This window comes from Oryctolagus cuniculus, chromosome 7 (genome assembly GCF_051225735.1).
Source record: "Oryctolagus cuniculus isolate XC-2025 breed Fujian yellow rabbit chromosome 7, ASM5122573v1, whole genome shotgun sequence".
Taxonomy (NCBI): Eukaryota; Metazoa; Chordata; class Mammalia; order Lagomorpha; family Leporidae; genus Oryctolagus; species Oryctolagus cuniculus.
In genome coordinates this window covers 77,400,519-77,427,926 of record NC_142873.1, presented here as the reverse complement: position 1 = coordinate 77,427,926, position 27,408 = coordinate 77,400,519, and the positions used below count along the sequence as shown (strand labels likewise).

Here is a 27,408-nt window from a genome sequence, read left to right as displayed (position 1 = left end):
CTACTTTCTTCCACATGCCTCCAATCCTTTCCACCTCTCTCCTGTCACTAACAGACACAACTGCCTATTGCTTATTTGTGTACACATCTCTCTCTCGCCACTCCCAATATTCTACATGCTCCTTGAAGCAGGGGTTTTCATCTGTGTCCGTCTGTAACACCTTGTACATTGTGTAGCACCTAGTAGCCATTCAATAGATCTGCTAAATGAACGAATTCATAAATAGCTTTATCAAGTAGATGCTTAAAAATTTAGAATTTATTTTCAAATCATACTGTTTAAATAGTTCAAAATCAGTATAATGCTGCAGGGTACACCCGGCTGTTGAAAACAACTCAATTAAAAAATACCCAACTCATACTTTATTTCAATTAAATTCATTATAAGTGAAAGTAAAAATTATAATTGATAATGCTTTATATTATTTTTATTTTATAGTATACCACTACAGACACATAAGAAATATTATCTAAATCATTTTCTCTTCCTATTTCTAAATCTGAAAACTATAAAAATAATGAAAGCCATATTATATATTTTCCAAAAGTAAAATGGATACATTTCATCACCAACTTTGTGGGTGAAAGATAGGAACAAGTTTTGGCACATTAGAAAGTTAATGACTAAAAAAACAGGTTCAGAATCATAAACTGCTGTATCTGAGTATGAAAACATAAATATACAAGGGTTTCAATTCTCATTAAAATAGCTTCACATTTCTATAAATGTACATTTGCAAGAACATGAACTGTTGGCCATTACACAATAAACTTTAAATGCTTACAGTCTCAAATAACGAATACTGTGTAGAAAACCTAGAAACCAAAATCTACAGAAAGAGTTAATTGGGTCTTAGACCTTTTAACACTAGAAATTAAGATCCTAATTTTAGTTACTACTTGGCTCTGGTATGGAAATATCTGAACTATTCATGCAGCATTGACAGAATAACTTTTAATTTTCCATTTTACACATGGCTGTCCAAAGTATCTCTTGTGGGAACTGAAAAATTATTAGCTATTAATTGTGATGCAAGCTCTAATACTGGCCATCCTCACATGGGTCCTTGATTAAGTACTGGCACGAGGTCCTCAGAACTTACACTATGACGCCTTGGCCCTTCTGGTGACTTCAGTTTCTCGGGTGGGAATCTGAAATAGACTCATGACAGAACAAACTCCATGTCTCAGTAAACTGCGTTAAAGTAAGGCTCCAGTGTGATTTTGGAAACGTAGTCACAAGCTACAGCTTCTTTTTGTGTTTTCTAGAAAAGCCCACTTATATAAAAACTTTCGACCTTGGTTTATTGGATTCACATCTTCCCACAAAACATGTCCGCTTTCAGTTTTAAGCAATTAATTGATTTTATTACCACTCTATTTTATGGCTTCTTAAGTCCTAAGATGCTTGAAAAGTATTTACCATTTTCTGATCATTCATTTAAAAAAATATGTGAATACAAGCTTGGAAAATCATAAGGGCTTGGAAAAAAATCGGGTGTTTAAAAAAGCTTATTCAACACCATTAGTTCCAGGTATAACACTAAAACTCACTTTAAAAATCCACACAGGATCCCATCTGCAAATCAATCCATAATATTGCCTACTTCTTTGTCAAATGTTGGATGGGGATGGGAGGTCACAAAAAAAACCCTGTTGAAGTCTGGATACATTAAGAACTTAGGTGTGGGTGTTTTGTTTTTCTTTCTTAAAAATAACCCTTCAAACTATTCACTTTTCTAAGTCTGGGTGTCTAGGGTTTAAAAAAAATCAGTAGGCATAATATTAAAGTTCCCTCTTAAAATATCTTAGTTAATTGTAAGGACTTATTAGTTAATTAAGGACTTATATGAAAAAGTGTGTACATTTCCAAATTAAAAAGTTAACTACATATATTCAGTAATATTACATACAACTATTATAAAAACTAGACAGCTTTAAGAAGCTCAAAATCTAAACACATTTTAGTAAATAAATCTGCTGATTTTACATTGCAATTAGAATGATTAAATTATCAAACCAACTACAAAGCCTTACTTTAAAAAGGGTCTATTTCTATTTATTTTGAATATGAAACTGTAGCTCTTTTACATAAACTAAAAAAAAAACTGGAGCAAAATTAGTTTTATAAAGGCCTATGGTTAACAAATATGAAATACAAGATATTTTAAAAGAAGTTCTCTAAACTATTTGGGTTATATATACAAATTTACAGAATTAAGGAAGTCTATGCTCACAGGTTTTTTTATGTGCAACTTAATAAAATTAGTTTAATTATTAAACTAAGGAAGAATTATACTAAATGATCTATAGTCTCTTCTAGCTCTAAAGTTTTGGTTACATTGCTCCGCTAAACAACAGCTAAGATCGTATCCCAAACAACATTATTTAATTAGGCAATGCTGGTCCTGAATTAAACACATTTCTATCCTTTTCTGGCTTAGCCCCTCCTAATCAGGTATTAATGGAATACAAGTATCACATATTTTACTCAACTGATTCTTAAATTGCATCTCTGTGGCTCCTCTCTCCAGAGCCCACAGTGCCCCATCACATGGTAAATGCAAAACACTGAATATTTTTGAGGGAGCAGCAATATACTAAGGATGCACCAAGAATTAAAAAGAATCTGGAGGTAACAGTAGTTGCTTTTATACAAATCACTAAACAGTAATTTCAGAGCTTTTGGTTTCCTTTTTTTAAAAAAATAACAAGAAGAGAAAATATGGCACAATACATGATTGGATCATTAAACATAAACAAGGACACACAAAAAAATTAAGTTGCCATTCATGTATTGAAGAATGAATTTTATTTACACTACTAGTAGATCCCAGCTACTCCAGTTACTCTGAGATTATAATTATTTTATCAATGACAGGAAAAATATCTTTCAGTATTTCAGTTTTAACAACTGTAATTAAATTGCTTAGTTATACTACAGAGTAAGAAGCAATGAATTACTTTGGAAATAAAAAATATGTATATACATTACCCTGATGCCTAGGCCAAAATATATCTAACAACAAATTTTCTTGATTTCTATTAGTCATAAAAATAAAGGAAAATATATATTGCAAGTATTTTCTTTATAGGCAATTTCAGTAAGAAAACAATAGTTTAATGAAAACAATACAGTGGTTCATGTGAGTGGACTGATGTGGAGGCAAGAGAAGTATTCAAAACATGACAGAGAACATACTGTCAAACAACTGAAGATCTGCCTCAATGACACTGTAGAGGCAGTAACCAGATTTTTGCACATCTCAATTTTATCTTATATTCAAGGAAAAGCCAGGTTAGTGGGTTACGATCCCAAGTCATAGTTAAGAACCCCTCCTTTTAGCTTGTAAAATGTAGCCTTTGGATTTGATAATTCCTCTACTTTTCACAATGACCGAATAGCGCAATAGCCACAGTGGCACCCACTCGTGTGCTTGGATGTCAGGGATGCTTTCCCGAAGAGCCTCTTGGAAACTTGCTTCAGAAAGTAGTTCTAAGACAAACAACAACAACAACAAAACCAAAGTATTAAATCTGACAACATAGCACTCCACTATGCAGGTAAGCACTGAAATACAACATAGCTGAATATAAACGATGCTCATCTTTCATGTGCACTATGAATCTGAACCGGAATACCACACATATCCAGGCAGTTTTCTGAGAAGTATCTATACCTGGACCCTGGATAGCTGGTGAGTGGAGCCTGGATATTTGTAGTATCTGAAGATCTCCAGGGGATTCTCACATACAGCCAGGGAGAACATGGCAACATAGAAAGAGTCACTCATAATCCTGTCAGAGATGCCACATCATTTCCTCTGCCATCTCCTTACAACTGTTTTCTTTGTGTATAACTCTCTCCATATATACATACATACATACATGCACATATATATATATAGTGTGTGTGTGTGTGTGTCTCTGTGTGTGTATACAGACCTACACATATATCCATATAGATATGTATATGGACATATACAAAGGTACTTCAAAAAGCTCATGGAGGGACCAGCACTGTGATGCAATGGGTCAAGTTGCCACTTGTGATGCCAGCATCCCATATTAGAGTGATTAGAGCCAGTTCAAGTCCTGGCTGCTCTGCTTCTGATTTAACTCCCTGCTAATGTCCCCAGAATGCAAGGAATGATGGCCTAAGTATTGGGGCTCCTGTCACCCAAGTGGGAGACCTGGATAGAGTTCCAGGTTCCTGGATTTGTCCTGGCTCAACACTGGTTGTTGTGGGCATTTGGGGAGTGAACCAGTGGACGGAATATCTGTACTCTTCCCAGCCTCACCCCCATCACTCTGCCTTTTGAATACATAAATAAAGCTTTTTTTAAGATTTATTTATTATTTGAAAAGCAGAGTTACAGAGAGGCAGGGGAGGGGGGGAGTCTTTCATCCACTGGTTCACTCCCCAAATGACCACAACAGCCAGAGCTGGGCCGATCCAAAACCAGGAGCTTTTTCTGGGTCTCCCACACAGGTGCAGGGGCCCAATAACTTGGGCCACTCCCTACTGTTTTCCCAGGCCAAAGCAGAGAGCTGGATTGAAAGTGGAGCAGCCAGGACTTGAACCGGTGCCCATATGGAATGCTGCCATTGCAGGCAGCAGCTTTACCCACTATGCCACAACGCCGGCCCAAATAAAGATCTTTTTAAAAAATTCACGGAAAAATGGAATTATAAGTTTATTTTGGTGCAAACAAAATTTGATATCCATGCATAATTTTTTCATAAAATACATACTCCATGAAATTTCTTAAGAAAAGGTTTATTTATTTAAAAGGCAGAGTTATAGAGAGATAGAGACACAGAGATTGTCCATCTGCTGGTTCACATCCCAAATGGCTACAATGGCCAGGGCTGGGCCAGGAGCTACTCTTGGATCTCCCAGTTGGGTGCAGAGGCTTGAGTACTTGAACCATCTTCTGCCACTTTCCCAGGAGGATTAGCAGAGAGCTGGATGGGAAGTACACCAGCTGAGACTTGAACTGGCACCCATATAGGATGCTGGCATGGCAGGCAGTGGCTTAACCTGCTCTGACACAGTGCTGGTCCTGCATGAACTTTTTGAAGAAACTTGGTGTACATGGATTTCAAATTTTTTTTGCACCAAAATAAACTTTTCTTTTAAAAATATTACTGGGACTGCCGGCCGGCGCCGTGGCTCACTAGGCTAGTCCTCTGCCTTGCGGCGCTGGCACATCGGGTTCTAGTCCTGGTCGGGGCGCCGGATTCTGTCCCGGTTGCCCCTCTTCCAGGCCAGCTCTCTGCTGTGGCCAGGGAAGGCAGTGGAGGATGGCCCAAGTGCTTGGGCCCTGCACCCCATGGGAGACCAGGAGAAGCACCTGGCTCCTGCCATCGGATCAGCACAGCGCGCCAGCCGTGGCGGCCATTGGAGGGTGAACCAACGGCAAAGGAAGACCTTTCTCTCTGTCTCTCTCTCTCACTGTCCACTCTGTCTGTCAAAAAAAAAAAAAAAAAATTACTGGGACTGCTTTCCAGAAAATCTGTGCTTTACACTTCCACGAGCAGTTGATAACTGTGACTGCTGATCTTAAACTATCCTCATAAGCACCAGCAATAATTTAAAAATCTTTGCCAATGGATATCTTTTAACTTGCATTTTCTGACAAGCCTGTTACTTTCTAATTCCAGATTTCTATGCAAGGCCTCTACTGAGGCCATACTCCCCTCCTCACTACCTCTTCTTGGGCCTCCTTGCTATATCCTGAAAACCTCAAGCACTTACAAGTCTCTGATTAACAATACCCCAAGAGCAAGGCCTCCCTGACCATCCCATATAAAACAATAGCTCGTAACCCAGACACTCTTTCTCCCTCAGCCAACTTTTCTCTATAGCGCATATTTTAGCCACTTAATCACTTTTAACACATATTTTATTGTCTGTCTCCTCCCACTAGAATAAAAAGTCCATGAGGGTTGGGATTCATTTGGCTTATTACTGTTTCTCTGGAAACCCAGGCATACAGTAGGTCCACAAACATCTGGTGACTGAATCAAGCACTATGGAAAGATGCCATGGGAGTCAGGATGGATTGGGATTACGCAATTTTCCACTCAGTGTAATTTGGGAGTGCCGAAAGACCTGCCACCCCCAAATGCACCGCTGGGATACTTGAGTAGCGTCAACAGTGAACACCCAGCCATGGTTAGTAATTGTCACTTGCAAACACTTTTCTGAGTGCTTCAGGTATATTAACTCATTTATTTCATGTTAACCCTACGAGGTAGACACTATCAGTCTCTTCTGCATGAGGAAACTGAGGAACTTCTAGAAGCTAAGTAACTTCCCCACAACATGTAACTAGTATACAGCTTTCCATAAACAGAATGCAAGTGTCTCCTTAGAAAAGTAGTATTGACGTGGTATTGGTTACCAGACTAACAGAGATGAGGACCCTGAGGCAATGGGGCATCATCCAGGATAGAGTTAATGGGAGTTGTGGAGGGGAGGCGATTAAAAAGGGGAAAGGCCTTGTCAGGATCACCTCCTTCACAATTTCACCCTGACTGTAGTTAAACTGTACTACAACCTCCAGGACAAAGGGTAATAAAAAAATAAACCCATTCTGAGGAGTAAGGGTAATTTTAGAATGGAGGCTGTAGAACTTCAGGGGACTTATCAATAAAAATTCTATCTTAGATAGGAAGCATAGTTAAATGTTTTACAACCCGGAGCTTAAAAATTATAAAAGAAAAGACAACAAATTCAGAAAATTATCCTACTCATTGACAACATACTTAAAAAATAATTCAACTGGGGCCAGTGCTGTGGCTTACTGGGTAAAGCTGCTGTCTATGGTGCTGGCATGTTAATAGGTGTCGGTTTGAGTCCCGGTTGCTCCACTTCTGATCCAGCTTCCTGCTAACGCACCCAGGAAAGCAGCAGAAGATGGCTCAATTACTTGGGCCCTTGCACCCACATGGGAGACCCAGAAAAAGCTCCTGGCTCCTGGCTTCCAACTGGCCCAGCTCTGGTTATTCTGGCTATTTAGGGAGTGAACTAGCAGATGGAATATCTCTCTTTCTGTGTCTCTCACTCCCTCTCTAACTCCGCCTTTCAAATAAATAAATAAATCTTTTAAAAAAATTCAACTACATTAATTCTTTAGAATGAGTAAACACAACCAATTAAGAAAAACTTCAGTATGGATTAAAGTGTCTAGAGATTCATTGCCAGATTAGTCTACTAATTCTAACCAAAATGTTTAGAAGCAAAAAAAAAAAAAAAAAAAAAACCAAAAAACAAAAAAAAAACCACTAGGTGCCAGCTTCTTATATGAGCACCAGTATGTATCCTGGCTGCTCCACTTCCTATACAGTTCCCTGATAATGGCATGGAAAAAGCAGTGGAAGGTGGCCCAAGTGCTTGGGTCCCTGCCACCCACATGGGAGACCAGGAAGAAGCTCCCGGCTCCTGGTTTCAGCCTGGTTCAGCTCTGGCCATTGTTGCCACTTGGGGAGTGAACCAGTGGATGGAAGATCTTTCTCTCTCCCATCCTGCCCCATAACCCTTTCAAACAAATAAATAAATCTTTTTAAAAAAACATTTATTTATTTGAAAGGCAGAGTTACAGAGAGGCAGAGGCAGAGAGAGAGAGAGAGAAGTCTTCCATCACTGGTTTACTCCTCAAATGGCCACAACAGCCAGAGCTGGGCCAATCTGAAACCAGGAGCTGGGAGCTTCTTCTGGGCTTGCCACATGGATCAGGGGCCCAAGGACTTGAACCATCTTCTACTGTTTTCCCAGACCATAAGCAGAGAGCTGGATTGGAAGTGGAGCAGCCGGGACTCGAACCAGCACCCATATGGGATGCTGGCACTGCAGGGAGCAGCTTTACCCTCTATGCCACAGTCCCGGTCCCACAAATAAATCTCAAAAACAAATAAACTTGGGCCTGTGCCGTGGTGTAGTATGTTGAGCCTCTGCCTGCAGTGCCATCATCCCATGTGGACCCCTGTTCGAGTCCCGGCTGCTCCATTTCCTATCCAGCTCCCTGCTAATGGCCTGGGAAAGCAACTAAGATGGCTCAAATGCTTGGACCCCTGCACCCATGTGGGAGACCCCAAGGAAATTCCTGGCTCCTGGCTTCGGATCTACCGAACTCTGGCAGTTGCGGCCACCTGGTGAGTGAACCAGCGGACTCAAGATTCCTCTCTGTCTATAACTCTACCTCTGAAATAAATTAGTAAATCTAGTAAAAAAAAACCAAAAACACACAACTAATTGTCAAAATGCCTGTAATACAAGAACATACCAAAAAGGATTAAATCTCTTTCCTTATATTCATATACAATATATTTTGGCTCAACAATGACGTCTTAGCACGTAATCTGCCAATATTTAGATATATGGAAATAAAATACTAGGCATCAGTCACTGCCAGGAGAGTCTCCCCAAAGTAAACAGATAGATGCTATGCGTGCCAATGTACAGAAAGCTATATTTAAACAACATATTTCAGGATAAATCAGCACTGTAGCCTTTGTTAGATTTCTCACTAAAGTGACTTTTTAAAATAGTTTTATTTATTTATTTGAAAGGTAGAGTGAGGCAGAGAGAGCGTTTGCAAGTCATATTAAACACTCTGTTCCTGTTATTCTAGTTATGTTGTAAAATGTTGATTTTAAACGGCAGGTCAGTCATTCTCAGTTTCTGATTAACATCAAGCACATATCTTGATAGTAATAGTTAAGAAAACACCTAATCAATTACCTATCCTAAGATGCTCATGTTGCTTCAAGTTTAATTCTATCTGCCTCTATTTCCAGGTTTTTATCCTGTTTAATTAAGTAGCTCACTGATCCAATCTTGGCCACACTAGACAAGAATATATTTATTCCTATTTATTTAGGGTGTCACGTAACCTCAGACCAGGTGTTCAGGAAATGATCGCTTCATCTTTTCCCCATTCTGTGCAAAGGTAAAAATGAAGGCATATGTTTTGGACTGACTGTTGATTATCACTATACACACTTAAATTTCAACAGGAGTGCTTTTTGCCAAATGAAAGCTCATGATCATTCCCTGTAAATGAAAATACCAGGCTCACCTTTTGGATCATTATGAGTCAACAGCTGTATATCAAATTGTTTAGCAAATGCAGTCAGATCAGGTGGCATCACACAGCAGGATGCAAGGTTAACTTGGTTACTGTTTGGTTTCACCTACAAGGGAAAGTAAAATAATGAATTTTCTACTGAATTTAGCAATACCCAAAGTAAAAATAAGCAAAGAATTACAAAACATGAAAAATCATATTCTACAGTACCTGAAATTTATAAACTGCTTCCCCATGAATATCTTCATTAATCTATGCTTTTCTAACCCATGTTAGTGGTTGACAGGGAAAGGAAAAATATCTACAGGAGAAGGAAAAGGCCTGTGTGATACTATTAAAGTATCCTGCTAGAGCCACTGAGCAATCCAATACATTTGCTGTGGAAACAAACATGAGTCCAAGTGAGATGATTTCAACTACAAGAGGAACTATGTCTTAAAGTTAAAGGATCCATACAAATAAGCATATTTAATGCTAAAATATGAACGTGGCAGGGCTGCCGTTATGGCACAGTGGGTTGAGCTGCAACTTGCAACACCGGCATCCCATATAAGCCCTGGTTTGAGCCCTGACTGCTCCATTTCCGATCCAATTTCCTGCTAATTTGCCTGGGAAAGCAGAAGAAAGCCCAAGTACTTGGGTCCCTGAACCCACATGAGAGACTCAGATGGAATTCTAGCCTCTGGGTTTCGCGTGGCCCCGCCCTGGCCATTTCAGTTATCTGGGAAGTGAACCAGTGGATGGAAGATCTCTAATTCCCACCACCCTTGTAACTCTGTTTTTCAAATAAACAAATAAATCTTTAAACAATGGCTGTTAATCAGACACATTTTGAAAGAGGAAAATAAGATAATTTCCTATAGCTTCACTGGTTAACAAATATTTTTTATGTATTTTTATCAACATGTTTGATATTGCTATTATATCATTAATGTATCATGTATTAATTATACATATATATATTTTAACACAAAAGTAATATGTACATTCTGGGTCCTCCAAGTCGCTGCAGCACTTTTTTGGCACATTTTGGCTGTCATCACTAAGTCAAAGGGAGAAAGGGTAACACTTCTTCCAGGGTTTTCCTACCTGTAAGAAACTCTGAAAAGGAAGTAGCCAAGGATGAAGTAAAAGGAAATATCATTAGGATCTTAAAACTGTGTATATGAAATACATGACAATTTTCTCCCTTTATATAAATAATAAAATGAATAAAGAAATCTATGTAAAATACTAGTAAGTTACTTTCCTAATAATTTTGTAGTTTAATAGACCAGAGAGTGGTGGCAGTTACTTTTTTTTTTTTTTAAAGGTCTGTTTGAAAGTCACAATGACAGAGAGAGATGGAGAATCACACGGAAAGATCTTCCATCAGCTGGTTCGCTCCCCAAATGGCAGGAATAGCAGGGACCGAGCCAAGCTGAAGCCAGGAGCCAGGAACTTGGTTTGGGTGGCAGGTACATTATCCACTGGTTCCCAAGCATGACTTGAGCCAGCATTCTGATAGGGGACCCTGGCATCCCAAGCAGGCAGCCTGAAGTGCTGTGCCACAGTGCACTCCTTACCAAGCTGTATGAACTGAGAGGCTTACATATCTTTAGGTAACAGAAAAGTATTGGCTATAAATAGTATTCCCTTACTTAGGAAATTACAGCCAAGGCCCAAGAATACCTAAATAAAAATGTAATATTCTCAACATGTAAGTAAAACTGAGGGAAATAGCCTTTGTTCATTTGGCTTTGAAAGTTGCAACACATTTTCTTTTATTTTTGTCATTTTTTTTTGACAGGCAGAGTTAGTGAGAGAGAGACAGAGAGAAAGGTCTTCCTTCCGTTGGTTCACCCCCCAAATGGCCGCTACAGCCGGAACCGCGCCGATCCAAAGCCAGGAACCAGGTGCTTCTTCCTGGTCTCCCATGTGGGTGCAGGGCCCAAGCACTTGGGCCATCCTCCACTGCCTTCCCGGGCCACAGCAGAGAGCTGGACTGGAAGAGGAGCAGCCAGGACTAGAACCCAGCACCCATATGGGATGCCTGCACCACAGGTGGAGGATAAACCAAGTGAGCCACGGCTCTGGCCCCAATTAGACACATTTTAAAAACCCTAATGCATCAGATAAAACCCACACTTGAAGCAGTCAGTGCCCACTATGTGTTCGATGCTCTGTAGTGTGCAGCTGAGGCTGAACGAGGCAGGCTCCTCCCATGGGTTGCTGATGGAGCGCCCTTACCTGTGCCCACTGATAGAGCTGCTCCAACTGTGTTCTGTCCAGATCAGAGGTCCCTATGGCAACAATCTTTTTGCTTCGTACTAGGCTTTCTAATTCCTCCCAGTAAGGCTGTAAATGTTCCAAGGAGAGATTAACTCCATCTTCAATAGGAGGTGAAGCAATGATCACGGAATCCAGCTGTGCCACCCCGAGGACGGAACAGGCTGATGGGAGAGAAGGTAAAGGAGAGAACTGTTACCTAGTAAAAACAAATACTTCCAAGTGCTCACAGCATCCCCCTGGATTCTGTCCATGTCATTTGCTAGTTTTCTGTCTAATAGCCTTCAGAATTCACCTTTCATTAGGACATTCCCCTCTTTTAGTAAATTCTGACTACCCGTCCACCTGCTTCTCTGATGGCAGGCAGTGAATCTTTTTCTGGGAGGCAGGCTTTCTTCTTGTCTCCTAGGCCCCAGCATTTTTTGGTAGCCTACTTATCTTCATAAAATGGTCTTCCCTAGTTCTACTTGCTCACTAGTATCTCATATGGATGATCACAAGAATTCCAATCTAATATTTATTCTGTAACTGGTAGTCATGGCCAAGAATAAGCTTGCGACTATGAAAAACTGAATTTATGACTTAATCTGTAATTTTTAAAAAGATTTATTGATTTCTGTGAAAGGCAGAGCATCAGGGAGGGAGAACAGAATGAAAGCAAGAGAGAGAGAAATTTCCATCTGCTGATTCATTCCCCAAATGGCCCCAACAGCCAGTGGGCCCAGGCACTTATGCTATCATCTGCTGCAGAGGTAGGCAACGTATCAACTTTTAAAAGTTTATTTATTTGAAAGGCAGTGTGACATAGAGAGGAAGATGGAAGGGAGGAAGGGATGGCAGGGAAAAGGGAGAGAGAGAAAAAAATGCCTCCATCCTCTGGTTCACTGTCCAAATGCCCACAACAGCTGGGGCCAAGGCAGGCTGAAGCCATGAAGCCAGGAGCCAGAAACTCCATTTGGGTTTCCCACATGGGTGGCAGGGGCCCAAGCACTAGGGATGCATTAGCAAGGAGCTGGTTTAGAAGTGGAGGCAGGACTCCGCTATGGGATGCAGGTGTCCTAAGCAGTAGCTTAATCTGCCATGCCACAATGCCCACACCATTTCTTAATTTCTATAAAAATAATTCAAGAATTTATTTTAAATGATTATCGTTCATTCTGCATTTATATTGAAAAGCTAATTTATTTAAGTTTTTAACATATATAAATACTGGAAGAATGTTTAAAGGGAAAACTTAAATAACTATGATAGCACAATAACCAAATGAAGTGCTGAAAAACTTGTTTATTTGTGGTGGTGGTTTTGGCACCTCAGCTACAGCACTAAAAGGGGTAAGAATGATTAGGAAATAAGAATATGGGGGCTGGTGTTGTAACACAGCATGTAAAATCACTGCCTATAACACTGGCATCCCACAGGGGCATAGGTTCATGTTGTGGCTCTTCCACTTCCAATCCAGCTTCCTGCTAATGTGCCTGGGAAAAGCAGCGGAGGATGGCCCAAGTGTTTGGGCCCCTAAACCCACACTGGAGATCCACATAGAGTTCCTGGCTTCTGACTTCTGCCTAGCCCAGCTCTGGCAGTTGTGGCCATCGGGGGAGTAAACCATCAGAGGGATGATCTCTCTCTGTATCTCCCTCTCTCTCTGTAATTCTTTCAAATAAATAAATCTTTTTTTAAAAATTAAGGATACAATTAAGTGTTAAGATCGTAAATGAGATTAAGAAATGTTAAGAATGTAATAAATATAATTAACAATACAACTAAATGTTAACATTTTACTGTTGTATCTTTTACATTTCTTTTGTATAACAAAATAGAACTGTAAGTGAATTTTATGTCGACACTTTAAGAAGTTAGGCTAATTACAATCAGTTCATTTTCTTTTTTACTTGGACTTGAATACAAGTTATAATTAATATACCTACACAAACTTAAAGCCCACTATTAAGAAAAAGTTAAATCTTTGCTTACCCATGTCAACTGCACTTCTAGTTGATGATGAAGAGTTTGATCCAACAATGAACAGTTTTGCTTGGTGACAAAGAAAAGAATATTGATTACTACATTAGGATACACATATACTATGCAATATTAACACTGCTACAAAGATGACAGATAATTGATAATCCTGAATGAATTATTTTTCTATTCCTCATGTAATTTTATAGCTTTCATTTTAAGATATAAAAATATATTTCCATTGTGATTTTAAAGTTAAAACAAAAAGCAAATATTAATTTTCTATTTATTAGAAGGTATCATGTAAACCTATAATATTAAATAAATGTCCTTAACAGCCTAGCACTTTGAAATTAGCTATATAATATCTTATATTTACACTTCTTAATGACTTATCTGACTTTTATCCTTATTTTATCCTTTTATCTGATCAGGTTTGAAATCTTTAGCACTTGAGGAAATGACTACGCATAATTATACCTGAACATGGGAAAGAATAAGTACCTCAAGTGCATGCATTTGCACTGGTGATTCCAAATGTACGACTCATTGTGCCATCTGTGTATACCGGCATTTTTCACATGGGTTGACATGCACATATATCATTTTCATTCAGGATGAACCTTGAGGCTGCTGCCATTTTTCCGCTTAACCACACCAGCCTGGAGGTGAACCTTGGAATTTGTTTCCTAAGTCTTTCAGAAGTTGTTTTGCATCAGTGTTAAAATTTCAAAATGCTGGAGGGTAATTTAATGTACAAAACATTAGAAGTATGTATTGCCTACCTAGTAGAGTAGATGGCAATGTATAAATTCAGTTCAGTGCATGCTTTAGGTTTCAAGCATGGGATTATATGCATTTACTGATAAGTCCTTGCACCTGTGGTGCTAGGTGAACGTGAGAAGATGTCAAGGACTGAAAATATTTTGTTGCCTAAAACAAAGCCTGTTTGTGGGCATATAAAACATGTTTATTTTAAGGGTCTCTCACTACCTACACTATTGCTTTGTGGGCTTGTTGGGTGTATGTGTGTGATACAGTAGTTAAATCTTCGTGCAGAAAAACAAACGTCCTGAATCTTATATTGGTATTCTTCATTGGAAATGCATATCATGCATATAATTTATTTAGAAACATAGAAAATCTTACTAAGTATTTATTCATGTTTTTAGGATTATACTAAGATTTCTTTCTTTTCTTTCTTTCTTTCTTTTCTTTTTTTTTTTTTTTTTTTTGACAGACAGAGTTAGACAGTGAGAGAGAGACAGAGAGAAAGGCCTTCCTTCCGTTGGTTCACCCCTCAAATGGCCGCTATGGCTGGCACGCTGCGCTGATCTGAAGCCAGGGGCCAGGTGCTTCCTCCTGGTCTCCCATGCGGGTGCAGGGCCCAAGCACTTGGGCCATCCTCCACTGCCTTCCTGGGCCACAGCAGAGAGCTGGACTGCAAGAGGAGCAACCGGGACTAGTACCTGGTGCCCCAACCGGAACTAGAAACTGGGGTGCCGGCGCCTCAGACTGAGTATTAGCCTAGTGAGCTGCAGCGCCGGCCTAAGATTTCTTTCATTAGAAGTAGATTATGTTGGCATAACTGTAACTTAAAAATGAATGTTAAATAAAATGACATTTATTTTCTCCATTATAAAATGAAATTTCCAAAAAACAAAAGAAGGTATGGCAGGATCTTAAATTACTAGAAATGTATATTTTTATGAATTAAACATTAATTAAACATACTATAGTCTTTCTCCAATAAAATAAAATGTATACAAAGACTGAATTAGAATGCTATGATGAGAATCAGAAAAAAATCAACAACCCCACTTTCCCAATGTAATCTTTTTTTAAAAAAAGATTTATTTATTTATTTGAAAGTCAGAGTTACACAGAGAGAGGAGAGGCAGAGAGAGAGAGGTCTTCTATCCGCTGGTTCACTCCCCAATTGGCCACAATGGCCTGAGCTGCACCGATCTGAAACCAGGAGCCAGGAGCTTCCTCTGCGTCTCCCACACGGGTACAGAGGCCCAAGGACTTGGGCCATCTTCCACTGCTTTCCCAGGCCATAGCAGAGAGCTGGATCGGAAGTGGAGCAGCCGGGACTCGAACCGACGCCCATATGGGATGCCAGAGCCTCAGGCCAGGGCGTTAACCCACTGTGCCACAGTGCCAGCCCCTCAATGTAATCATTTTCATTTTCAGACATTATCTTCCAGTTTTTGGTCATATGAAGCAAGATGTAACTTTTTTTCTTTTTACTTCTTTTATCCTTATGTAGTAATTTACAGAATAATTTCTATATAGCATTTTGATGCCTTAGAATTTTTTATAATCATGTGCTTACTTTAGAAATAAGGAAAATTTATCAATGTAGAAAGATCAAAAAGAATTGCCAATCTCATCACCCAAAGCAATTACTGTTTAGATTTCTATGCATTTTATTTTTAATGTACAATTTTAGAGACTCATTTTAATACTTGAACATTACTATGTCATTTTTTTGGATATAATATAGTATATGAGTTCCTGCTTTTTGAATATTCTGGTATCAGTTCCAGTTTTCTATTATCACATAAATATAAAGCTAAAACAAACATCTCAGTAACTTTTTGTTAAACATTATACTGAATCATTCCCCAAAGAGGAGTAGGAAAAATGTGATTATGAGCCAAAAGATATAACCTGTTTGTGAATCTTGCTCTATTTTATTTACCTTACATTTACAGAAGATATGTATGGTTTATCACACCACCAACAGTTATGATCTGTTCTCCTGACAACATAGGTTGAGCTTCCCTAATCTGAAAAACCAAAATAAAAAATGCTCCCAAACCCAAAACTGTTTAAGATTTGACACGACATTCACATTTTCAGATTCTGGAGCATTTTGGATTTTTAAATTAGATATGCTCAACTTGTAAACTCTAAGAAAATATTCCAAAATTGGAAAAAACTATGAGATCTGGAACAATTCTGGTCCCAAACACTTTGGATAAGAGATACTCAGACTGAATTTAGGTATCTATCCATATATACACACATATAAATATATATATACACTTTTTTTTTTATTTTTTTTTTAAACTTTTATTTAATGAATATAAATTTCCAAAGTACGACTTATGGATTACAATGGCTTTCCCCCCATACCGTCCCTCCCACCCACAACCCTCCCCTTTCCCACTCCCCCTCCCCTTCCATTCACATCAAGATTCATTTTCGATTATCTTAATATACAGAAGATCAGCTTAGTATACATTAAGTATGGATTTCAACAGTTTGCTCCCACACAGAAACATAAAGTGAAAAATAATAGATGATTTTTTAAAATGATGATGAAATCAGAGCAGACCTATTGTCATGTTTAATCCCAGTGAGAGTCAAGTTGGGAGTTGATAATTTCTTTTTTTTTCTTTTTTTAGATCTGTAATTGATGCACAGTTATTCTTAAGTGTTGAAAATTAACTGAAATGTGATCCCTGTTGAACATGGTGGTGGGAATGGGAGAGGGAAGAGATGTATAATTTGGGACATGCTCAGGCTGACTTGCCCCAAGTGGTGGAGTTGGAAGCATACCAGGGGATTCCAATTCAATCCCATCGAGGTGGCATGTACCAATGCCATCTCACTGTTCCAGGTGATCAGTTTCAGTTCACAGTTGGTCATGGTGAAGGGACTGGGAGTCAAAGGGAGCACATAGACAAGTCTAGTACCTGCTAACGCTAACTGATGGAGTAAATAAAGGGGAGAGTGATCCAACATGGGAAGTGAGAATCTCAGCAGACTCATAGAATGGCAGATGTCCTAAATAGCACTCTGGCCTCAGAATCAGCCCTAAAGGCATTCGGAGCTGGCTGAAAAGCTCATGAGAGTATTTCAGGCATGGAAAGCCAAGACACTCTGGCAAAAGATCTCTGCGAGTCAGATCCCAGTGGAAAGAACAGGCCATCAAAGAAGGAGGTACCTTTCTCTGAAGGGAGGAGAGAACCTCCACTTTGACTATGAGCTTGTCTAAACAAGATAAGAATCGGAGAACTCAGAGGGCTTCCATAGCCTTGGAAACTCATGACTGGAGCATAGGGAGATTACTGATGCCATAGACAGGAGTGTCAATTGGTAAAGTCAACAACAGGAGTCACTGTGCACTTACTCCTCATGTAGGATCTCTGTCCTTAATGTGCTGTACATTGAGATTTAATGCTATAACGAGTACTCAAACAATATATTTCACTTTGTGTTTCTATGGGGGTGCAAACTGTTGAAATCCTTACTTAATGCATACTAAACTGATCCTCTGTAAAAAAAAAAAAAAAAAATATATATATATATATATATATATATACACTTTTTAAAAATTTAGTGGGCACAATATATATCTGCCCAAGAACATGTTAATTGGTATTTATATTGTAACCAGGAAAGTAAATGCATAAAGTGTATGCATATAAGGTTGAGGATTTGGCTTGATTTAATTCAACCTTATATGTATACACTTTATGTAAATTCACTGTTCAACAATCTAAATTAAGTCAACAGACCAACAGGTGGAGCTGTAGGAAAGCAAGAAAGAAAAACATCAGAGGGGCTGGTGCTGCAGCACAGCAGGTAAGGCCGCCACCTGCAGTGCCGGCATCCCATATGGGCACCGGTTCTAGTCCCGGCTGCTCCACTTCCAATCCAGCTCTCTGCTATGGCCAGGGAAAGCAGCAGAAGATGGCCCAAGTCCTTGGGCCCTTGAACCCAGGTGGGAGACCTAGAGGAAGTGCCTGGCTCCTGGCTCCTGGCTTCGGATTGGCCCAGCTCTGGCTGTTGCAGCCATTTGGGGATGCAGAGGATGGAAGACTTCTCTCTTTCTCTCTGCCTCTCTGTAACTCTGCCTTTCAAATAAATAAACATAAAAAAGAAAAAGAAAAGAAAGAAATCAGAAAGGGGAATGGAGAGAAATAGGGATAATGAGATACCCTTATGTAAAGCACCTGGCATTCAATACAAGCAACACATTTTCTTATACATTTCCTGTATCTGTTCCTTCCTTTCAACTGCAGGACACTTCTCCTAAAACAGGGCTTTCCTCGCATTACTCCTACACCCAAAAGCTGTCACAGCTCCCCTAACGAGATAAAGGGCCACCTTTAACACTCTGGTCTAACCTTAGACCCATACACTCTGTGAGAACCCTCCCCCACCACTATTCCTCTCTCCAGAAAACAGTGCCAAGCGAAACAGCCATCTTTCTCTTAATAGTCAGAAAGGGGAAAGTTCTTCACCTGGTGAGAATTCTGACATGGATTAGAAATCTCAAGCCTTACAGGTATGAGGACAACTTGTAAGAGATCAAGCTGGACCTACATCCTGTTAATTAAAATCAAGCACAGAAAGAATGTTGCTTTTACTTCCTTCCCATGCAAACAGCAATGTGGATTTAATAGCAAGATTTAATAGATTCTGGAGCCAGGCATACCTCGATGGATTCCTGGCAAATACACAGTGGCTGTATGACAATAGTCAATTTATTAACATAAATATGACAGGGAATAACAAACTTACTTTAAAGGATTGTTTTGAGACTTGTAGTAGGAAATCTATTTATAAAGTGACAAGTATGGTGCCAGGCACAAAGTAAGACTTAATAAATGGTAGTTGTTATTCTAATAATCAACAATAATCAATAATCTTCCATGTCCATCTGAGAACAATAATAGTAACAACCACAACAACATGGTAATAAATAACAGCTACCTAGCACTTACTTCATGGCAAGCACTGTGCTAAGTACTGCTTTTGTTATTTCATCCATCTTACAAAGAATCCTGTAAAACAGATGCATCCCCATTTTACAGAAGCGGAAACTGAGGCTCAGAGAGGTTAAATACTTTGCTAGTGCAAGATTCTCCCAGCCAATAAGCTGCACACTCAGGAAGTGCAGTCTAGCCAAGCTCAAGCTTTTAATGGGCACACTGTGCTGACTCCAAGCAGAGGGCAAGAGCAGCCTGTTTTCATTTTTGTATTCCTTGAGTCTAGCACAGGTTCTGGAATGTGGCAGTCCCCCATGACATTTGTCGAAAGGGTATGATATGCACCACCATTTTCTCCAAGCCACTCGTAGCCCAGACTTTCTATATTGCAAGGCTTCCTAGGATTTCACCTGGAAGGGAGAGCTGATCTTTGCTTGGGGCAGACATTGCTCCCAAGCCCTCCCTTTTTCCATTCCATTCCCCCCACCTTAGTCCTTCTGGGGCATACATTATCTAATGTGATGCAAGAACACCAGGTTGAAGTTCTATTCCAATCCCACTGAGGTGGCCAGCCTTGACTCCCTATCTCCCTCTTAGATTTGACATTAAAAATATCTTTGTATTTCTCACTATATGGACTGAGTCACTCACCACCAAAAGCAAAGCAAGGCTCACTTCCATGCGTGACAACATCTCACTATCACTTCCACTGTATAACCAAATCAACTGTAAAGGCCAGACTTTACCAGAGACTTTCATTTCTTCTCTTTCGTCGGGATTTATCTTCTCTACTGCATGAGATACAGTGCATTCCAAGACATCTGGAAACTCCTACAACACATGAAGACAATGTTTCTGATGATAAAATCATCTGTTATCCACCTGCCATCTAGGAGCAGAGAACTGATGAGACTACAGGAGTCTTTATCTAGGTCTGCATGGCCTTCACAAGCCTCTGAGGTAAGGTAGATGCTGTGTGGGTGCCTCTTTTCTGGGGAAAAAGTATTGTATTTTTATCCAATACTCAGAACATTACATGCCCAAAAAATAGGAGATAATAAATAAAAGCAGGGGAAGGATATGTGAGTACAGCAGGTAACAATTTTTTTTTAAAGGTGGAGTGAGACAGAGAAAGGCAGATCTTCCAGTCACTAGTTCACTCCCCAGATTTCTGCGACAGTGGGGGGTAGGTCAGGCTGAAGTGGAAGCTAAGAGCCAAAAACTCCATCTAGGTCTCCCATGTGGATGGCAGGGACTTGGGAATCTGAGCCATCACCTACTGCCCCCCAGGGTGTATACTAGATGGGAAATGGAGATGGGACTTGAACCCAGGCACACTTAAATGGCATGCAGGTGTCTCAAGGGGTGGCTTAACCTGTTTCGTCACAATGCCTGCCCTTCCCTTCCCCTTTTGTGTTTTAAGTTTTCTCATGATTCTTGAGCACACTGCATCACCTAGCACATATCAGAGATTCAGTAAGTGTTTACACTAAGTATGCACAAATAGAATGGCCATTTCAGAGACAGAAACTGATTAATCATCGTCTGCAGAGTAGCCGTCCGGTTACACACTTGCAGTATGCCCACAGGAACAAGGATTTCCAGCACTTGTGCTCTTCCACATTTTTTGAGTAGTCTGTGTAATCTGAAATGAGCTGTTGTTGGGGAGGAGCGGGGAAGGTGGGCATTTGGCACAGCAGCTGAGGATGCTGCTTAGGATGCATTCCATATCAGAGTGCCTGGCTTCCAACTCCAGCTTCCTACTAATGTGCACCTTGGGAGGCAGCAGCTGATAGCTCAAGTAGCTGGGTCCCCACCACTCACATGGGAGATCCACACTGAGCTCCCAAGTCCTGCACCAGGCTGGCCCAGCCCTGGCTGTTGCAGGCACGTGGGGAGTAAACCAGTGGAGATCTGTTGTTGTCTCTTTCAATAAATTAAATAAATAAAAATTAGAGAAACAGAGAAGTGAGCCTTCGGCCGAACTGAATTACAGACGGGGACTTTGTACGCTAACATTTATGACATTTAATGAACTGAAGTTCCTTACTGTTTCTTCAGAAACTGACATTTAACAAGTAATTTCTAATTTCACTATATTACTGGGTGATATTCTCCGAAAGCAATCTACCAAGCAAAACTCTTCTTTGATAACCATTCTCCTCTTAGGTCAAATATAAACTGCAAAGAAAACACCGATCAGTGAGGAACTGTGGTGTAAACTGCATGTGAGAATGCTAACCTCGGCCAGGCGAGGAGGGGCGCACACAGCCCGGATTCCGTCTCAGCCAGCCAGCCACAGGGACTTGCACAGCTGAGTGTTTGCTTATTTGACTTCCCTCGAAGAACCTGAAGTGAGGAAATTTACTTCCTGCTTACTTCACTTCCCCTCTGACCTGCACGACATCTGCGTTCACATTTCACTCACCCTCACCAACTCTGGGCTGATTTGGGAACTCCACTCGTTCAAGGTCTTCTGGATACAGTCTCGAAGCTGCAGAAGGAACACATTTTGAAACTGTTAATCAAGCTCTATACACCAGCCGTACTTCCGCAATAAGAATACAGTAGTCTGATAAAAGGGGAAGAAAGATAACAGGAAATACTACACAAACCCATTTTAATTCTATAAGGTGTTTATTTCCTTCAGCACAGATTCTAAAATCAAGTTCTTATCCTACTCTTAAAATTCCTGACCTAAAACAGTAGTCTAGCTATTTTCATAGTGTTTCTATATTAATGAAAATTTAAATAAACTTTTGAGATGCAAAAGCCTTCATAAAGAAATAATCCTTATTCAAGAAGAAGTTTATAAACAGAGGAACTCAGATTGAATCCCAGCAAGCCTGACCAGAATTCATATAAGCCGCTTTGCTACATTCCTCAAATACAAATAAATGACAGAGAATAAGTATGACCAGAGAACTCTGACATCAGATTCACCCACGTGTTCACTGAAAACTCAAACTCCTGAGCTCAGTCCTAGTCCTACTCAATCTCTTTCCATGGGCAGCTGAATTTTTATTTTTTTTTAAGATTTATTTATCTGTTTTGAAAGAGTTACAGAGAGAAAGAGACAGACAGACAGATCTTCCACCCACTGGTTCACTCCCCAGATGGCAACAACAGCTAGCACTGGGCCAGGCTGAAGCCAGAACCTTCATCCAGGTCTCCCATTTGGGTGGCAGGGGCCCAAACACCTGGGCCACCTTTCCCAGGTGCATCAGCAGGGAGCTGGATTGAAAGCAGTGCAGCCAGAACAGGAATCGGTGCCCACATGGGATGCCCTCATCACAGGCGGCAACTTTACCTGCTGTGCCATGGCGCCATTCCCCAGAACTTGCACTGTTCACAAGTATCCTGAGTTCCTGCTATGTTCTGTAAGGCCTGAGTAGCACCAGGGCAGTCATATCTCAGAGGTCAACTGGCATGATGACAGTTCATAAGCCACTGTCTAACACTTAGGAATACCTCCAATCTGTCTATAATGTTTTCTTGAATAAAAATTTTTTGCACTAACATCATAGTATGCTGTAAACTCAATCAAGTGTTTATTCATTTTAAAATTTCTTATGTCTATGTATTTCAAGTTTCTTTGACAGTGGCCCAAAGTAAGATGTACATTTAATTACTGAGTGAGGACCCAGGTATGTATAATGGAACACTCACAGAAGGATACAGGTTGAGCCTCCCTAATCCAAACAATCGAAATCTAGAATGTTCTGAAATCCAGGGCTTTGGAGCACTGACACAATACCCTTTTGACTTTCGGGTGTTTGGGAATCTTTGGATAAGGGATACTCAACCAGTAAAGTCTATGCAAACATTCCAGAATCCAAAAAAACCCCTTAAATCTGAAATCTTTCTGAAAAGGAATACACTTCAGAAAAAGAATATTCAACCTGTATTTATGCTGACTCTATGTGAGGCACTCTAATGGCATCTGTTCTATTAATTAGGAAAGATACACTGTGCTACCACTCATTCAACTGATGGACTCAGGATCACTAATCAGTGAAATCACTGCTTTGCAGATAAGCAAGGTCACTGTGCTTTGCACTCTGTGGGCAATCAATGAAAAGAGAAATGAGTAACTAGAAGCCAGCCCCTGAATTGCAAAAGCGCTTTCCTAACAGCAACAACAGGCACTAAACTTTTGAACTCACAATCACCCAACCATGATTGCTTATGATAAAAACTGACATAGCCATTTACTGCTTCTCAGTATAGACTGGTACAAGGGACAGCTGACATTAATTTATGGGCAGCGTCACCTGTTCTTGGGTTAAGATTGATAATCCAGGGCCGCTGCTGTGGCACAGTGGGTTAACGCCCTGGCCTGAAGCACCAGCATCCCATATGGGCACCGGTTCAAGTCCCGGCTGCTCCTCTTCCCATCCAGCTCTCTGCTATGGCCTGGGAAAGCAATGGAAGATGACCCAGGTCCTTGGGCCCCTGCACCTGCGTGGGAGACCCAGAATGAAGCTCCTGACTCCTGGCTTCAGATCGGCACAGCTCTGCCCATTGTGGGAGTGAACCAGCGGAGGGAAGACCTCTCTCTCTCTATCTGCCTCTCCTTCTCTCTATGTGTAACTCTGACTTTCAAATAAATAAATAAATCTTAAAAAAAAAAAAAAGATAATCCACCACAATAACTTAGGTGCTACCCACAATAACCCACCTGAATTCAAGTCCCAACATTTAACTTTATATAGTGTGTTTATAATAAAATTTAAGGAAGTAGATAAAAATGAGTTGATAATCTGTCCAGACTGAATTACAAGTTTATATTCTTTTAAGAATTCTTAGAGTTGAGGTAGCAGGTCAGAGTAGAGATCACCAATTCTACCAGGAGTTGCTTGGGCTCAAATTAAATGCATCACCTTTCTAGAGGGAAATTTCTTGCAGTTTTCCCACAATTTTCATCTGGCTTTCCTGATACACTTCTCAATACAGGAAGACAATTATGTTTTCAGAGTTATCACCCCTTTCCTAAAATAATTTCTTTAATTAACCTTGAGATGCACAAAGTATCAGAATAAACCATAAAAAAGCCTAATGTTACAATTCTACAAGATATTCATTGGCTATATCACAAATGTAATGATTTTTCATCTTACAAATTATGTTATCAAAACTGCTGACTAAACATTAACCTTGTCCTTTTTTGTTTCCTGGTCTCTCATTCTTAACATACACACACAGTATCACAAAGATACTGATTTCCACAATTAAGTGTAGTTGTAGATCTGAACTTATGTAAGAATAGAAAACACACCTCATGATTCACCCTGTCAAACCCCTTACAACGAAGAATTCGGCAAAACAATCGGATAATGGCCCATTTAAAAAATGGTTTTGATTTCATAAAATTCCAATGTAACACAAAAACTGGGCAGAGAATCAAGATCTGTTAGAACTAGAAGAGATTTTTTGAGTGTTTTTAAAGAAATATTTTAATTCTTTATTCAATGTGTAAATTTTCTCAATAATGAGTGATTTTCTTTCAGTATGTTCAATCTCTTCAATGGGATTGTACTGTTTCAAGTAGTACATCCCAATTTGGGGTTCTAGTTATTACAAAGTTTTTCTTCACACAGAAATGAAACACGCCCACTCTAACTAGGGTGCCATAGTTTCCCTTTGGTATGCTGCCACTCCAAGTTTCCCTCAAAGGTTTTCTAGTTTCAGTTTTGTCTACTGTAATAAAGCACCTTACATAAAATACTACAGGCCAGAATCAGTTCTTTGAACAATGTCTTACCAATTGTGCATTAAGAAGTTTTTAAAAATTTAAATAGGACAGAAAAATATCAGAATACAATATATTATAAGCGTGAATATTATCATGAAACCTTTGTTTCAGATGTATCGATACATCATAGGGTCTTCAAAAAGTTCATGGAAAACATGCATTATGAAGAACCTATGCATGCATTTCAAAACGTTTTTTGCACCAAAATAAACTTAATTCCATTTTCCACAAACTTTCCTGAAGCACGCTCACACATATGTAGATAAATAATTATGAACTGGACTGCAAGGTAACAATGCATTTAACAAAGCATTTCTTCCTGTGTTTGTAATCACAACACTCTGAAAGGCACTGTTTTAGAACAGGTTCTAACTGCATAGGAGAAAATTTCACCCAATATTATCAATATACATGCAAAATGCTGTTCTGAGTCATCACCGTCAGTGCTGGAAGAAATTGGGGGGGGTCTATGTACTGAATACAGAAATACTTATTGTGGGGGGGGAACAGTCAATTGGGGTAGTTTAAACAAAACATAAAAATAGCTGGAACCTGAACAGAGAACGTGGTACGGGTTCTGGCTCCTATTAAAGCTACCAAGATTTCTCATCTCCTGAAGGGTGCTGACTCCCAACACCAGGCCAGCGCACCAGGCCAGGGCACTCCTGGAGAGAGGCCCTGTGCCGCTCAGCCTATCTGCAGCACCTCACATAAAACACGGATGATAGCATTACAAGAGGACAACCCTTAGGAATTTTCCTCTAATCAAGATCTGTTTTCTCTTTCTGTCAGGTGTCAGGGAGATAAATGTTTGTTTGGCCAGCGTTTTCATAAATTATGAGAGCTAGATGAGGAAGGCACCACCACCCAACTCTAAAGTCATATAAGCGGACTTGGAGATGGTAACTTCTCCTAAGTCACAGAGCTCCTAAATGATCATGCTGGCTTTATTCACATTTTTTAAAATTTTTAATTAACACAACAATTGTACATATTGAAGGGGTATTTTTGAAAAAAAAAAAAAAAGAAAAGAAACACAACTAAAATTGTGCCAAGCCACCGATATGCCCCGGTAATTAATTAACTGTGCAGCCAACAGATAATTATGCGCTCAGGCACGGGCAGCCAAAACGTGTAACTAGTGTCCATCCAGATTAATACCTGCCACCTCCGACTAATGATCCTTAAGCAAATAAAATGGGGCAGGTTAATTTCCGGCAAGAAAAATTTATTTATTCCAAAGCCAAATCTGAGAGCTCAGACATCTGCCTCCCAGAGATGGAGAAACTAAGGTTACCATTCTCAAAGTGAAGCGTAACGCGGGCAGAACTTCATTCACAAAGGCTGAGCTCCTAACACACCCCCCCTACCTGGACGAGGTGGGGGAAGGGAGCGAGACGCAGGCAGAGAACCGAGCGATGCCGAGGCCCTCTCGACCTCCGGGCCAGGGAGAGGCCTCCAGCACGTCTGTGAGTTTTGCTATCAGCCGTGAGCACAGAGACAGGCGCCACTCGCCGTGCAGTTGCACCTGCTAAGTTTTCAGGACGCCCAGCCCTCGGCAGCGGCTCCGGATCCCTGGTCGCGCCTCCCCGGGCGCCCGAACTCGGCCACCTGCGCTCGCCAGAGGCCGCTCCCTCCCGCCCGGAGCCCCCGGCCCGACCCGCGGCCTGCCCCGCGTCGGCGCTCACCTCCTCACTGTGCGTGGACGGGCACTTCTTCCGCAGGCGGCCCCAGTTGAGCAGGTTCCCCGTCTGCAGGTGCAGGGTGCGGGCCCGCGCCAGGAGCGCCCCGGCCGCGCGGCTGTCCGTGCCCATGGCAGCGGTCGCCCGAGGGGGCCGAGCGGCGACGGGGCCGCGAGTGGCTGGGCAGGCGGCGAAGGCGGCCGCCCCGCAGGACGCGGCGTCCGAGGCCCGAGCAGCGAGCGCGAGGCTGCCACCCCCGCGCGGCCGGAGCCTGGTCTGCGCTCGGGCGGAGCGAGGCCGGACGGCGGCTGAGCGGCGACCCGGGCGGGAGGCGCTGGTGGCTGCGACTGCTGCGGCCGCCGCTGGAGAGTTGACTCCAAGCTGAGGGAGCTGTTTCCTGGAAGACAATGACTAAGCAGAAATCGCGGCCGAGAAAGTGCTTCGTAACCGTTACTCGGCCCGCGGCGGGGCAGGGGCGGGGCGCGAATGGGCAGCGGGGCGCCGGCCCGCGGGTGACTGGCCCTCGGCCTGCGGCGGGCGTGGCGCCGGGCGGGCGGGCCAGCGGCGGGCGCGCGGGCGGGCGGAGGGAGCGGGGCGGTGCTGCTGCTGCTGCTGTGGGCGCAGCGTGCGCCGCAGCTCCCCCTGCCGGCCAGAAGGCTGCGGTGCGCCGGGCGCCGCGGCCTCGGCCTCTCGCGGGCCTCGGGCGCTCGCGGGCTCCCTGCCAGCCAATGGCCTCCTCACTGCTGATTTCCTTACCCGCCTTTTTGAAAGGGCGGCCGAGTGTCCAGCGAGGCTTTGAAATTCCAGCAGGTTTTAGTTCTCAGAAGCAGGTGTTAATGAACAGCCCCCCACTTCTCTTCTTTTGCTGCGCTGCTCAGACTGCCGCTCGCTGTTTCTAGCTGTTCGGTCAGGGTCTGT

At 41.3% G+C, this 27,408-nt stretch overlaps 1 protein-coding gene across 2 annotated transcripts; it reads right to left on the bottom strand.

Annotated features, from left to right (window-relative positions):
* Positions 1-2,788: 2,788 nt before the first annotated feature.
* Positions 2,789-27,408, bottom strand: GCLM (glutamate-cysteine ligase modifier subunit). 2 transcript variants are annotated; one of them, XM_089300345.1, is made up of 8 exons: positions 27,247-27,408; positions 26,497-26,887; positions 21,482-21,547; positions 19,800-19,884; positions 13,337-13,396; positions 11,324-11,526; positions 9,086-9,200; positions 2,789-3,495 (listed from the first exon to the last, which is right to left on the bottom strand). In XM_089300345.1, exons 2-8 carry the CDS (start codon positions 26,620-26,622, stop codon positions 3,326-3,328), a joined length of 825 nt encoding a protein of 274 aa, XP_089156471.1. In that variant the 5' UTR covers positions 26,623-26,887; positions 27,247-27,408; the 3' UTR covers positions 2,789-3,325. The 2 variants fall into 2 exon arrangements, with proteins under 2 accessions (XP_089156471.1, XP_017201558.2); XM_017346069.4 differs by lacking the exon at positions 27,247-27,408 and having other exon boundaries at positions 26,497-27,044.

Excerpts from the sequence above, each read along its gene's own strand:
- GCLM (XM_089300345.1), bottom strand. The coding sequence starts at position 26,622 with ATGGGCACGGACAGCCGCGCGGCCGGGGCGCTCCTGGCGCGGGCCCGC. Across the intron at positions 11,527-13,336 it reads TAGAAGTGCAGTTGACATGG|CCTGTTCCGTCCTCGGGGTG; the intron begins GTAAGCAAAGAT and ends CTCTCCCATCAG. Across the intron at positions 9,201-11,323 it reads AGCTCTATCAGTGGGCACAG|GTGAAACCAAACAGTAACCA; the intron begins GTAAGGGCGCTC and ends TTTCCCTTGTAG.